General features: G+C 39.6%; 1 protein-coding gene across 16 annotated transcripts in view; it reads left to right on the top strand.

Annotated features, from left to right (window-relative positions):
* EYA4 (EYA transcriptional coactivator and phosphatase 4) overlaps positions 1–14,577 on the top strand; it is a 184,887-nt gene that overhangs the window by 90,481 nt on the left and 79,829 nt on the right. For 7 of the 16 annotated variants that reach the window (XM_020779802.3, XM_072996496.2, XM_072996488.2 and 4 more), the window contains 2 exons: positions 1,565–1,633; positions 11,056–11,151. In XM_020779802.3, the coding sequence (XP_020635461.3) occupies positions 1,565–1,633; positions 11,056–11,151 (165 nt within the window). The remainder of the gene's footprint in view (positions 1–1,564; positions 1,634–11,055; positions 11,152–14,577) is intronic. The other 9 variants (XM_078383339.1, XM_072996518.2, XM_072996513.2 and 6 more) reach the window with 3 other exon arrangements.

Below are 14,577 nucleotides of genomic sequence, written 5' to 3'. Positions count from 1 at the left end.
TTTCCTTTAATTTTATTATCCAAATATCCAGCCTGGTATTTCATTTTCAACCAGTCTGTGTTCAGCAAAAATAACATGTAGGATTGGCTAAATTACAGATCTTAAATTTGTTTAAGCATTGTTGGCTTATAAAATATTTATGCTAATATATGCTAACCTGTGAAGCAGACCTACTTACTTGCTTCAACCTTCTTTTCTAGACAGACACTAGAGATTACCTGTGGCTGGAAGAGTAGGATACTTAACTAATGAAAGTGTCTGAATGTTATAGCACAAGTTTCATTCACCTCTAGAATTATGCATGTCAATATCCTTTACTTGGTGACCATGCTTAAGGATTTATCTAAGGAGTCCTTTGACGTCTGATTTCACAAATCAGAAAAGACTGCTTCAGTAACATCTTATGAATATAAAGGTATTTTTACTTCTGATTCTGAGTTATCTTTAATGTCTGTATCTGGCTTCAGGCATATTCACAAAAGGTAAACTTACTAAATTGCAGCTAATCTAGATTTATAAGGAATGATTCTGCATTTCATGCTGTGTGAATATTTCCATTGAGCTTGATTTAAAAAATGAAATCAGAGAAGGAAATGTGTAAAAGTATTAAAACGTAGTATCTGCTGATCTCTAGTTTGACAGAAATGAGCTCCTCTGGATTCATATTAACTGAACATCCAGATACTGCCATTTACTAAATCAAATTTCATATTACCCTTTTCCATTATGCTTAGCTGTAAATATCATTGACACGTCAGGCTAGGTCTTCCCTACACCTTGTGCATGCAAAGTATGTGACCCACCACTAGTTATGGGATTTCTTTTCTCAGATGTACATCCTCATCAGTGAAAAGAAAAATCAAGCCCTAAGATATATATTTTTGTACAAGATGTGCTTAAAGCAAATTTGGAGAAATAACTACTTATCTGTTCCTGGATTTAAAAATGATTCTGATATTGTCAATATAGTTTGATTATTAAAGATGATTCTGGCACCGTGTACTTACACTATATTTGTCTTATTCAGTGACATCAGTCTTGTTTCAGATTTTTACTACTTTTAAAATTAAAAACGATTATCATTGATGTCATAAGTTTTGTCAATTTGGTAAGAGGCACTGAAATTACAAGAAATAGTGGTTGCTAAAATTTCATTGTATATATCATTATTCAGCTCAACTAACAAATTCTGTGTGAAACTTTTTTCTGTATGGTGCCCTCTGTTATACATTGAAGTATAGACCTGGTAGAAAAGGGTGTGTTGTATGGGTGTATTTGTGTGTCTTGTGCTTTGGGGTAATGTGCCAGTAAAATCTGTCTTTTTTCTGGCATGGTGTCCAGAGGAGTGATCTTGGAAATGAGGTGTTTAACTTTTGTAAGTTGCTCTGTATGGCTAGAAGCACAACAAAATCCAAAACTGTATGTCAGAATTTACTAGGGCCACAGGAGCCTAGCAAATTGTTTTCCTTTATTTCTTTTTATTAGTAGTATTATTATTTTTTTAAAAAATCCTGCACTTTAAGCAGATAAGCAAACAATAAATGTATACCATTCCAATTCTCAGGAGACAACATGACTGTTTTAAACACTGCAGACTGGTTGCTGAGTTGCAGCACTCCTTCTTCTGCAACAAGTATGAGCAATCCTGGTATTGTGCATGTGTGTGCCTGGCTTCTTGACTGCTGTGTTGGTTATCTGACATTTTATTTCTTGATTTGTCATCACATCACATTCTGTTTCTCAGAATACTACATACATACAGAGAAGCACAAGGAAGTGGTAATGTTTTATCAAAATATAGAGTTTCTAACATAGTCTATTATATACGTTTAGATTTTCAATTCTGAATAACAATGAAGGTAATGGTTCCCCTTGACATTTAGTCCAGTCATGTCCAACTCTAGGGCACGGTGCTCATCCCCGTTTCCAAGCCATAGAGCCAGCGTTTGTCCGTGGTCTCGTGGCCAGCATGACTAGACATGGAACATCGTTACCTTCCCACCGAGATGGTCCCTATTAATCTACTCGCATTTGCATGCTTTCAAACTGCTAGGTTGGCTGGAGCTGGGACAAGCGACGGGAGCTCACTCTGTCACATGGATTCGATCTTACGACTGCTGGTCTTCTGACCCTGAAGCACAGAGGCTTCTGCAGTTTAACCCACAGTGCCACCACGTCCCCATATCAATGAAGAGAAGCCTATAAATATCCATTCTGTGTAAAAGTCAGATCAGTTAAATATATGAAGTGTTTTGTAATTATATGAAGATGTAGCTTATCACAAATATCTTGCCTGCAAAGTGGGAAACCAGAGTTTCTCTGCTAGCAGAGAAAATGATTTGCTTCTAGTTCCTGGCTTTCTAGTTGCTAGCTTTCGGTTGCCATTAAATGAATGATGTAGCTATGTGTTTTGATTTCCCAACATTCTCTAACTAGGAATGTTGATGAACAACTGCATTCTCTTGGAGAATTCACATATGTGTCTTTGCTGGCCTCTCTCCTTTTCTAGACTGCATTCTGCTTCCCTATCATCATGAACCTTGCTCTGGCTTTCTATTTAGCCCTGGATTGGTTTCTGTGTCACTTGGACTGCTTTACCTTCTAGTTTCCCTAGTCCCACACTATATCTTGAATTGCATAGGTTGAACAATGGGAGATTAGTGAATGGACCGTAGTATGTTTGAGCAGGGTAAGTAAGAATCAGCCATTCCCAGTGGGAGCCATATGGCCTCCTGGGGGCCCTGGCACATTAGAAGGGGACCACAAACTAGAAACAATTCTTCACACACCACTTTGCATGGCTCATTATGCAACTGATATAATCCTGACTTGGCCTATATTTCTTTCATGTTGTAATTATGGCTGTGGCCAAAATTTTTTGAGAATGGCTGCCCTAGAAGGCACTTTTTGTTTCATCATCATCCACTCCTCATTTTCTACTTTAAAATGAACATCATCATCTTGTTAAAATATAGAGGAATTTTCCTCCATGTTAAGGTTATTACAAGCCCTTATAGTACTTCCCATTAGTTTTATATAGTTTATCAAATGTCTAATGCAGATTTACTAATACAGTAGTGTCATTGTAGCAGTAATGAGAATGTCAATATGATTGGTTTCTGACTTACTGATGGTGGATTCCCCTAATTCCAAACTTACAACTGGGATACTCTTCTGCTTTAAATGCAACAGTTTTATTTAACATAATAGGTAACTTTTACCCAGCTACTTCAAAAGGTCCATCATCAGTCTCCAGACTTGGGTTTGAACTAGTCCATTCCCTTGAACAGTCCACAACTTGGCTTCTAGTGGTAATGGTCTCTCCCATGCTTCTCTTACTTTTGTTCTGGGTGAGAGGATTGATGCGAGGCTGAACATAGGGTGCCGCAACAGGGGAACCAAACCCAACTCCCTCTGGGTTTGCTCCCTCTCTTCCTCCCATCCTCCTGTCTCCCCCACACATCATTTGTTCTTAAATCTTCTGTGTTGGGGGGGACATTCTCTGTAAGCTGGCCTTCCCCATTCCTGACTTACCTTCTCCCTCTCTAAACATCGATGTTCCCTTCTCTCTCTTTCCCCCCAGAAAGAGAGTTTATGAGAGAGTTGGTGATGCCTCTGCCTTCAAGTAATTTGGGGCACTGTTTCCTATTCTCCTATTTTCTCCTCAGTGCTACCCTCTTTGGGTGAGTCACCTCACTTGCTTCAGGAAGGGATTCTGGCTCTCTTTCTCCTCCTCCCTCTGACAGCTGTTCTGTCTCTTCTTCTACTCTCATTCTCCCCATCTCTTCACTCTCCTCCACTTTTATCTCTGACTTTTCCTCCAGGTTCTCCCCTCTTTCTCCGTTGTTGTTCTTTTCTTTTCCTGGGCTTTTTACAGAGCCCAGGTTGTCTGATGTATCAGGTAACTCCAGACCCTCTGTTCTTCTTTGTGGTCTCTGTGAATGCACACTAATGGGTTGGGTTTAGTCTGTGCTTGCGCAGAGGTTTTGGAATATTGTAGAGCTTTAGCATGCACTTGTCAGGACCGCTCCCTTTCCATGTGGTCCGCCCATCCTGGCAATTACCTCTGTTCCTTTTTGGCGCCGCTGAGGTTTCATCTCTCGTCGCGCTCTCCGCTTGCCTTTCTTCATTTTTCCTAAAGACATTTAAAATATGAAGGATTACAGTACCAGATTTTCTCATCTGTTTCTCCTCCTGATTGCCCCTACTTTTTCCCCCTCCCCCTCCCTGACATCTTTTATGACACCTGTAGCCTTGTTTAAACGCTGCTCTTCGTGCCAAAACAAAGTTCCACTCTCAGACAGACACGATTTATGTCTTTTTTGCCTGTTTGATTTGCAAACCTTTTACCAAGCAGGCTCTTAAGCTTAGACAACAAAGCTTCAGATCTTTTCACTGGGAACGGTCCCTCCTACCAGCACAAACCACTATGGATACCACTGGAACCATTCAACCTGAAAATACATCTCTTGGGGTCTCTACCCAAGGATCTGTCTCTTCCAAATCAAAATCTAAGACTGCCACTAAATCCAAGCCTTCAGGACCGTCGACTAAATCTACACCAGTACTGAAACCTGCTTTGGTACCTGCTCATACCAATTCTAAGAAGACTAAGAAACTTTCTTTGGATTCCCAAGCCTCTAAAAAGTCCATTTGGACATCAACTGGAAAATCCATTCCTTCACGCTCACAGGCCCTAAACAATATATGGGTCACCCTCTCCCTTCTCACAAATCTGGGCCTGAAAGTCAACAAAGAGAAATCCGTCCTGACTCCAGCAAAGAAAGTAACTTACATCAGAGCTGTTCTGGACTCCCAGAGAGGCCGCACTTTCTTACCTCAAGAGTGTGCAGACAAACTACATGCCCTTATTCAGGACTTCTCACCTCACGCTCTAGTCACCGCACACCAGGCCCGATGCTTACTTGACCTAATCGCCTCCACGTCTGTCATTCAACATGCTGAATTGAAAATGCGCACCCTACAGGTGTGGTACCTATCCCTCTTTGACCCTCTCCTCGATCATCCTTCAAAACTCCTACAGGTCACACCCGAGCTTTCAGCCTAACTACTCTGGTGGGATACACCAGCAAACGTCTTCATTAGTAGACCATTCACACCCCTACAACCAACAACCCAGGTTACCACAGACGCCAGTCCTATGGACTGGGGGCACATTGCAATGATCTTCATATCCACGCACCCTGGTCCCAATCGGAGAAGACCCTCCATATCAATGATTTAGAACTACTGGCTATTTTCAAGGCCCTACGCGCCTTCAAGCCCATTATCATGGGCACTGCCATTCAGGTCATGACGGGCAACACCACGGCTCTTTTCTATCTCAACAAACAGGGAGGCACTCACTTGCTCCCCCTGCTATATCTCACCATCCAGTTATGGGAATGGTGCCTCGAGCACCACATCTTTCCCATTGCCATCCACATCACTTCACAGGACAGTTATGTGGCAGATGCTCTCAGCAGGACACAGACACACATGCACAAATGGTCTCTAGACCAAAAGGTCTTCTTCAACCTTTGCAAGCTCTGGGGTACTCCCAACATAGACATCTTCACAACACCCCAGAACACAAAGTGTCCCCTGTACTGCTCCAGGGCTGGCATCAGCCCCAGCTCTCTAGGAGACGCATTGATGTTCCCATGGACAGATTGGTTCATTTAACTTTTCCCACGAAGTCCACTTCTTCTCCATGCCATTGTCAAACTTCAACATGAATGCTCGAACGCCATTTTCATAGCCCCCTGGTGGCCCAGACAGTCCTGGTTCACCATGCTCCACTCCATCTCAACCAGCTCCACTTATCCACCATTCCTCACCTGCCCTCGCAACACCACCAAAAGACTTATCACCTGGACCTCACAGCATGGAGGATCCGCCTTTAGTACAAGCCATTTTAGCCAATGCCCACAAGCCTTCTACAACTCAGCTCTGTACTTACAAATTTCCAGAAATTTACTACCCAACATGGTCTTCCTACATGGTACCTACAACCCTTCAAACGTTCTTACAGTTCTTTTCTTACCTGTTCCAGCACCAGCTTTCCCTCTCCACCCTCAAGGTTTACATCTCTGCCATAGTTGTGCACCAGCCACATGACTCTGACACGGCACAACTCTTCCGTTATCCTACATTGAAACAGTATCTCAAGGGTGCCTCTAATATGCGACCCCCTAACTCCTTACCTCATCCATAGTGGTTGATTCATACAGTCCTTCAACATCTTACGCTCCCTCCATTTGAGCCAGTGGCAACCATCTCCAAATCCCTCCTGTCTTTTAAGACTCTCTCCCTCGTGGTCATTACGAGCTTGCTGCCCTTCGAGTTGATCCTTCCTTCCTACAGTTTCATGCCAACAAGTTTACCCTTTATCCAGATGTTTCTTTCCTCCCAAAAGTTGTCTCTGATTTTTACATTAAGCAACCAATTATCCTACCTACCTTTTTTTCCATCTCCAGCTACCGACCTTGAACGATCCTTCCACATGCTCAATGTCAGATGAGCCCTTGCCTTCTATGTGTCCTGGACTTCTTCCTTTCATAAGTCCAAGAGAGTTTTTGTGACACCCCATCCTCCCTGCAGAGGTCTCTGTGTCTCCCCTCAGACCATCTCTCGCTGGATTACCACAGTTATAACTCTAGCTTGCAAGCTTGGGAAGAAGCCTCTACCTGAGGGCATTAAGGCTCATTCTACTAGAGCCGTTGCTACTTCTACGGCTTTCCTTCGTGGAGTGCCTCTTCCTGACATCTGTAAGATGGCAATGTGGGCAACTCCTTCCATATTTGCCACCCACTACCACCTAGAGCTTCGGGCCAAGACTGAGAGCTGTTCTCTCTTCTGTCCAGCTGTGACGTCCCTCCTCCGGTAAGTCAGCTTGTTAATCACCCATTCATGTGCTTTCACAGAGACCACAGAAGAAGAGAGGTTACTTAAACTCCGGTTCTTCGAGTGGTCATCTGTGAATTCACATTTCCCGCCCATCCTCCCCTCTGTCTGTCACGTTTGTATCACTTGATGCAGCAGTGGGCTGTTCTAGGAACTGAGGTAATTGCCAGGACAGGCGGACCATGTGTAATAGGGGTGGTGGTCCTAGCAAACGCGTGCAAAAGCTCTAGAAAATCCCAAACCTCTGCACAAGCGCAGTCTAAACCCATCAGTGTGAATTCACAGATGACCACTCAACCAGAGTTACAGGTAACCTCTCTTTTCCATGCTTGCCTCTATTGGAAAACTGGAGGTCTCACATCACTTATTTCTAAGGGAAGAGAGGATGGCATGCTGACAAGGAGAGTTATCTTCCACTTACCTTGCTCACAGTCAGAAATGTGTGTGCATCACAGAAATGGGTGTTCTTCTTTATTAAATATAGTGCTGATTACAGGGGTTCTAGGTGTTTATCAAATGATATGGTGAAGTGTATCACAAAGACCAAACATCTCCATAGGTTAAAATAATCACAGACTTTATTGGATTATTTTAATTTGTAAGTTCATTCACAAACAATTTTCTGATATGTTTAATTGAGCTTCTGTTTTATTTAATGAGATGTTCAACTAGATCAAAACGTAGAATAAGGATAGGGACAGACTTCGAAGTTTACTCATCAGCATCTTTGGATATTAATAGCCTCTGTGATTATAAATACTAATTGCCTGTTAATTGTTATGTTGCCAAGTAACAGAATTCTCAGAGGCAAACCTATGACTGGTGTAATCCACCTCAAAGACTGTATTTAGATTGTCTCCTCCAGTATGACACTGTAGCTGTTTAGTTTCAGAACATTTTTGTAAGCTTTACAAAATATGCAGATTGTGTGAAGATAAGTCTACTTCAAAAGTAGAGCTTGTGACTTATTTAATAGATTTTTTCTGGCCATCCAACCTATGTGGTAAATGTGATAGGTTACAGCCTAGTTCTGTCTCATTGTGTCCTGTTTTGAAGTAGATTTGATTGAAATTCTAGTTTGAAGATATGTATTGGAAGAATCTCTGTATAAATATGTGCAAGACACAAGTCTTAGAAGACAATACCATTTTTCTCTCAGTATCTTTCTTTCATATTTACTGGCTGAATGTTAATTTGAACTTGGGCTTCAGTGTTCACCTTCATCTTCTACACTTCTTTGGTTCTTTTTGCATGGCATGCTTCTTTTGTGGAAAATCCCTCCTTGTTCTTTGCATTTCAAAATGTAATACTTAGATTCCCTTTTCACATTTCAGAAACTTTGACACTCTTCATGCAGTGTAAGAAACGTGAGCAGTTACAGAAAGCAATTTATGCACTTTGAATAGTTCACGTTGTGCGCCAGAAAAATAGAAATAAAGTTCCATCTTTTTATTGGACACAGCCATTTCAATTTTTATGGATTGTTAGGTCACTACAGAAAGAATCCACTTTCCACTTAGTTATATTACCCTTATGCTATCTGTTATTTGGGTGTTTGCCAGATGGGTCAGTTCACTAATGGTTGGGAAAGCTTCCTGTGAGCTCCTAATCCCAAAACCTTTTAAGCCACACTTGCTCCTTGGTATTCCAGGAGAACAAAACAAGCATGTTGTAGTTCCTGCTTGCAAACCAATCCTGCAAAGTAGAAAAAACACACACAAATATTCAACAGACTTCCAAGTGCATCAGATGCTGAACTGTAATATTTACAACCCCTCCAGCTATTTGAATGAAGACACAGCTGTAAATTTTTACTATTTGTATTCAAGAAATTTTAGCAAAACATGTTCCGCAAAAGGCTTACAGTAATGACTAGCAAAATTGTTATATTGTGAAGCAGTTCAATTTTCAGGTTGCAACAAAAGCAGTTTGAGAGAGTCAGGTAATTAGAAGTAGTTTCCCACTGAAAAACAAACAAAAGCATCTCCAAACCTAATCTGTACTTACAAGTATCACAGTTCCAAAGTATACACAGAATTCAGTAAAATAGCAGTTGGGATTACATATTGAAGCAACCTTGAAGAACCTCTAACCTGGCTGTTTAACTAAACCATTGTTCCATCTAACCTTATATCCCATCATCCCCTTATGAGCTGGCTGAACCTTTCCCACCAATCAGATGAAGCCAATTGATTGGTTTTTATTGTGAGAGCTCTACATCAGTGGTTCTTAACCTTTGTTACTCGGATGCTTTTGAACTGCAACTCCCAGAAACCCCAGTCAGGACAGCTGGTGGTGAAGGCTTCTGGGAGTTGCAGTCCAAAACTCCTGAGTAACCCAAGGTTAAGAACCAGTGCTCTACATGATCTTTACAGGTGCAAGCAGCCTGTGTATCAGAAAACATTCCAAGATAAGGCTTCACAGCAGTTAGTGATGTTTCTTCACAATTACCTAAGCTAAAATAATTTTAAGATATTAGGGGAAATGGAGAGGATGATGAACCTACCTTCTGCTGATTTCTTCACATCCACTTCAGCCATATCAGAACTGATTTTCCTCTCTTCATACCTACAGTAAAATTAAAATACATGGGCCTTTTGAAGGATTTCAAAACTGTAGGTTTGATCCAGACTCATTCATGCTTTGTATTGGTTCGCTGCACTCCCTGAAATGTAAGTTAGTAATTCCCATTTATTTCAGGGGGTTACTAATTATAACTGTGTCTAGATCTAATGAATCTGACAGATTTCTCTTAGAGTCACATTTTAAGTAACATGAAGTAATGCAACTTTGTGACCCCTGATAATAAAAGGGACAATAAATATCATTGAATCTAAAAGAAGAATTATATATATATATATATATATATAAAAGTGTATACACACACATACACAAACACATATAGATATATAGAAATATAGAAATACTGTATAGATATATAGAGAGAGAGAAAGAGAGAGAGACAGAAGGTATTTTAGATATTTGTTTGTTTGTTTAATAAAAATTGACCACTCTGGGTGGCTATAAGAATTTCTGCTTCAGACTTAGAGAGAGAGAAAAACCCTTCTTTTCAAATAACCAGATTTAAAAAAAAAAAAGAAAAGAAAAGAAAAAGGCCCTCAGAAAATTTAGCCTTAATTTTTGGTCACTCCATCTGTAAGAGATATATAAGTGCCCCCACTGGATTGAAACACTGGAGCTTATCTAGCCTCTGAAGAGCTTTTTAAAATTCTCCCAAAAGTTACAACATGGCATCAGTATGTTTTGGGATTATATTTGTCACAGTTACTGAAAGTTATTGTTCATATACTTAAATCTATCTCATTCTCCATTTGAGGTTTCTTACAAATAAGGTCCATACATCAGAGTCAAAAACTTGAGAATAATTCTGTTATTAACTATAAAACAGACAATGTAAAAAAAAAAACCTAGATTTTTTTTTTTATTTATTTAACTAATATGCAGCCCACTCTACCCAAAGGTCTCTGGGTAGCTTACAACAATTAAAATACAATTAAAATAGATACTCTAAAATTTGCCATCAGGACCCACAGCTGATACTATTTCAATTAAAAGCCGCCTGGAACAGGAAGGTTTTGACCTAGCGCCGAAATGTCATCAGCGTTGGCGCCAGACGAATCTTAGTTGGGAGGGCATTCCATAGTCTGGGGGCAGCTGCCAAAAAGGCCCTTTGTCTACAAGCTGGCCCTCTTACCTCCTTGAGGAATGACTCTTTCAAAAGGGCCCCCTGGCTAGATCTTGACTGCCGGGTAGGCTCATATGGAAGATTGCCGGTTTAGCCAGCATTCTTAAAGCTGTCTTTATCACACTATACTTTGGCAAGAATAAATTGAACCATGATAAAATTCATTTTTCTTGTCCAGAATAAATTTTATAATTTTATTATGCATTTCACATCTTTCTTTGTAATCTGTTGGTTTATGGGTGAAATCTGCATTGGTTCTAAAGTAGATGCATGGTTTTCATTGCTGTGGTTGTCATATAGTAGATTTATGCTCAGAATTTTACATATTTTCAGTGTATGAATATTTTTGCTCAACGTCAAATACAGATTCTTCTGTAATTAGGGTGGTAATTTATGTGAAAATAGAAAAGTAAAATCTTGCATCTACTTATTCTTTTATATAGTGTCTCTTCTTCCAGTCAAAACAGAGCCTATGAATAGCAATGAATCGACAACGACGACAAGTGGAGATGGATCTCTTGACACTTTTGCTGGATCAGGTAACAACATAATGTGTTCAGGATCCTATATGGTCTTTATAACAATATAAAGAGTATAAGCCACTTAAGGACACAGACTCAAGATTTCTTAATAACAATTAGTGACCAAGTAAGCTTTAGCTTTTAATAATCATATTGAATGAGCCATTGCTTAGTGGTAGAACCCACTTTTGTATATATAATTTCAGTCTACAGTTCCTACCAGCTTTGATTAAAATTATCACATACGAGGGGATTAAAAGATATCTCTGCTGATGCCCTTGGCACATGGGCATCTCATGGGACAGATGGTGGGATGCCTTGCCCCTACATTTTGGGGGTGCCACCCCCTCGCCCCATTCACAAGCTTCCACTGCCATAGTGACTTGTTGAGGCTAGGCCGCAATGCATGCGAAAAGAAAATGGTTGTACTTACTATAAGATAATTTCTTTTAAAAAATATGTTGAAACCAATGCCAATGGTTTGGAGGGCAATGTAATAGCAGTTAAGAAGGAATATGATTACATTATTCTGTCATTAAGCATTAAATTCCAATGCCAGTGAATGCTGAAGCAGACTAGAAATTAAATATAAAAGCTGATTTACCATTTGTGACGGACAGCCCAAATGTCATGCCTGTCCATCACGTTAGAACCCTGATGTGGGAGCCAATGATAGGACAGGGCGGAACCAAGATGAGAAAAAAAAGGACTGACAGTTGGAATCAGTTAGGGTGGACAGTTAGGAAAAGTTAGAACAAGGGAAGAGTTAGAGAGAAGGATTGGGATATATGGAGGGATAGATAGACAGGGAAGATAGGATTTAAAAGGGAACACTTGGAAAGTTAATGTATGAGAGAACTGAAAGAAGTGAAAAGTATAAGAGTTAAATAAACACCGTGATTGAAAACGAATATAAATGACCAAACATATGTGTAAATCAAAAGAAGTTTAATGAATTGCAACTACAATACCATCCATAATTTTCTTTGTAAGTTTCACCTGTTAATCTTTAAATAAACATTGTTATATTTGACATCAATGATTCTGTGTTCATAATTGGTAATTGAGGAAGTAATCCTTTGGTAGCAGCGTAGTTAAGGAGAAAAGGAACAGTCATACCCGAAGGAAAATCTGTTAGGAAAAAGAGAGGAGCTGGGTGTGTGTGACAACCATGAACTGATTGCAGAATAAAATGTAAAATATGTGACAGATATAAAGAGATGTATAGTGATTTTGCTTTCGATTACAGATCTGTAATGGGTAAATTACAACATACAAGAAAACTGCAAGAAAAAAAAGTTACATTCTCTCTCTCTCAAACACACACTCACACCCACACCCACATAGAGTAGCTCTCTTTGTTTGAGCTGTAGATGTCCATGCCTTACTGCAAACTGGTTTTGAAACTAAGGTCCTTTAAAAAAATTGTCATATAATAAGAAATTGTTGTACAAGAAACTCAAGTCCAGAGCTGCCTTACGTGCAAAATAGTAGCAGTTATCTGTTTGTGCCATTCTGAAGGCTGGTCCTTTTCGGTACTATTATGATATACAGTAGAAGAATATATCTCAAAATAATGTTGCAAATTGCAGCGCTACTTTGTGTTATGTTTTTCATGTTTTCAAAAGAGAACAGGAGGGGCTCTAACAAAGACTCAGTGTTGTCTGGCAGGGATTTTCTCTGGGGGAACTGGTAGAAATATTTAGAGGTGTACCTCATCTGTAAGAATGTGTCATTCAGATTTTCTTTTTGTTACACCAACTCCCAGAATTCCTCTCACCTGGAAGCAAGCCTACAAGGGTGCATTCTAGGCCTTCATTTCTTTCTGAGAGGAAATTGGGTATCAGAATCTTGCTGCCTTTTAGGTTATATAGAGCAGTGGTTCTTAACCTTTTTGAAAGAAACGCCCCCTTGAGCCATTGAGGAAGTTATCATCGCCCCCCTCCCCACGGTGATATCTTATTTATTTATTTATTTATTTATTTATTTATTTATTTATTTATTTATTTATTTATTTATTTATTTATTTATTTATTTATTTATTGCACTTAAATCCAATGACCCCTGAAAACAAAATTCAATTCCAAGAAAATGAAATGCCCCCCAAAAGTAACATTTAATGATTTAGTTGCAAGCGAATTTTAAGACTCAAAAAGAAATATAAAAAGGGCATAAAAACAAACCGCAATGCAGGAACTAAAAATTTCAAGACGAAAACTCTGAAACTAAATTAAGATTGGAGGAAAATATATAATCATGCACATTGTAAAAAGGCTGCAGCCATCTTCACAGGTTTGACTTGCTCCAGCGCCCCCCTACCGCCCCCCTTCTGCTCCAGCGCCCCCACGCCGCCCCTTTTCGTTCTACCACCCCCCTGAAAAATGAAATTGCCCCCTGGGGGGCATTATCGCCCACGTTAAGAACCACTGATATAGAGTGAAGGAAGCATTGTGGCAAGGTATGAAGGCCTAGGCCCTGCTCTAGGTGAATGAAAAATATATTGTGAAGGTGTAGATCTGTGGATTGAAACTCCCAGAATCCTGCCTGGGAAATTCTTGGAGAATGCTACAGTTCAGAAAATCCAAATGATATCTTTCTATTCATTCATTAATACATTACACACAAGAGAAATGTTCACTTGTATACGTTACTTTTTTTCTTTTGTTATTTTAAATCAGTTTAGACTAGGCAAAACTGAATGATTTTAAATATAGTATGATTGTCATTTAAATTTGCTCAGAAAAAATACAGATGACCTTTGCATATGTATTTATACAATTTATGGGTATTGCATTATAAATCTTGATCATTTCTGGGTGAGGATATGGTATTGCTGTTTGGATTAAGGGTTTAACCCCTCCATTGAAAGCGTTTTATCAGATATGTTGGACTTCTTACTGAAACAGCCTCAAGTTAGCATTGAGCCAATACTTATTCAACGTATCAAAGATATAGACCTTCAGTACTCCTTAGCTTGTGCAGTCAGGACTTGTGCACCACTGTGTTTTGGCCTAAATTTTAACTTCTCCAAGCCAGCTAGCTACCTATACCAAATTCTAGCACGGAGACACTTTGTCTTTTCAAGGGCTAGATTTAACTGCTTTCCCTCAGCCCCTTTAAAAGGGTGTTTTAATAACACCCCATGTGGTGAAAAGATTTGTCCCTATGGGAAATAAATTATTGAGACCTTGGTGCACATCATTTTAGAATGTAGCATATATAAGATCGAACGTATTTGGTATCTTGGTTCAATCATGAGTAAATGCACTGGTCTACCTCCCACAGGCTATCTGAAGCTTCTGTTGTCCAGAGAGAATCAAATAATAACACAGTTAGTGGCTAAGTTTTTATTTTCAGCTATGAGAATTCGCAAAACACTATAGCAAGATTTTATACTGTACTATGTATTTATTTTATGTATTTTATCTTCGTATAGTAGGTCTA

Source organism: Pogona vitticeps, chromosome 1 (genome assembly GCF_051106095.1).
Source record: "Pogona vitticeps strain Pit_001003342236 chromosome 1, PviZW2.1, whole genome shotgun sequence".
In the NCBI taxonomy this organism is placed as follows: Eukaryota; Metazoa; Chordata; class Lepidosauria; order Squamata; family Agamidae; genus Pogona; species Pogona vitticeps.
The sequence above is the reverse complement of the archived record's forward strand: the minus strand, read 5'-3'. Positions and strand labels throughout refer to the sequence as shown.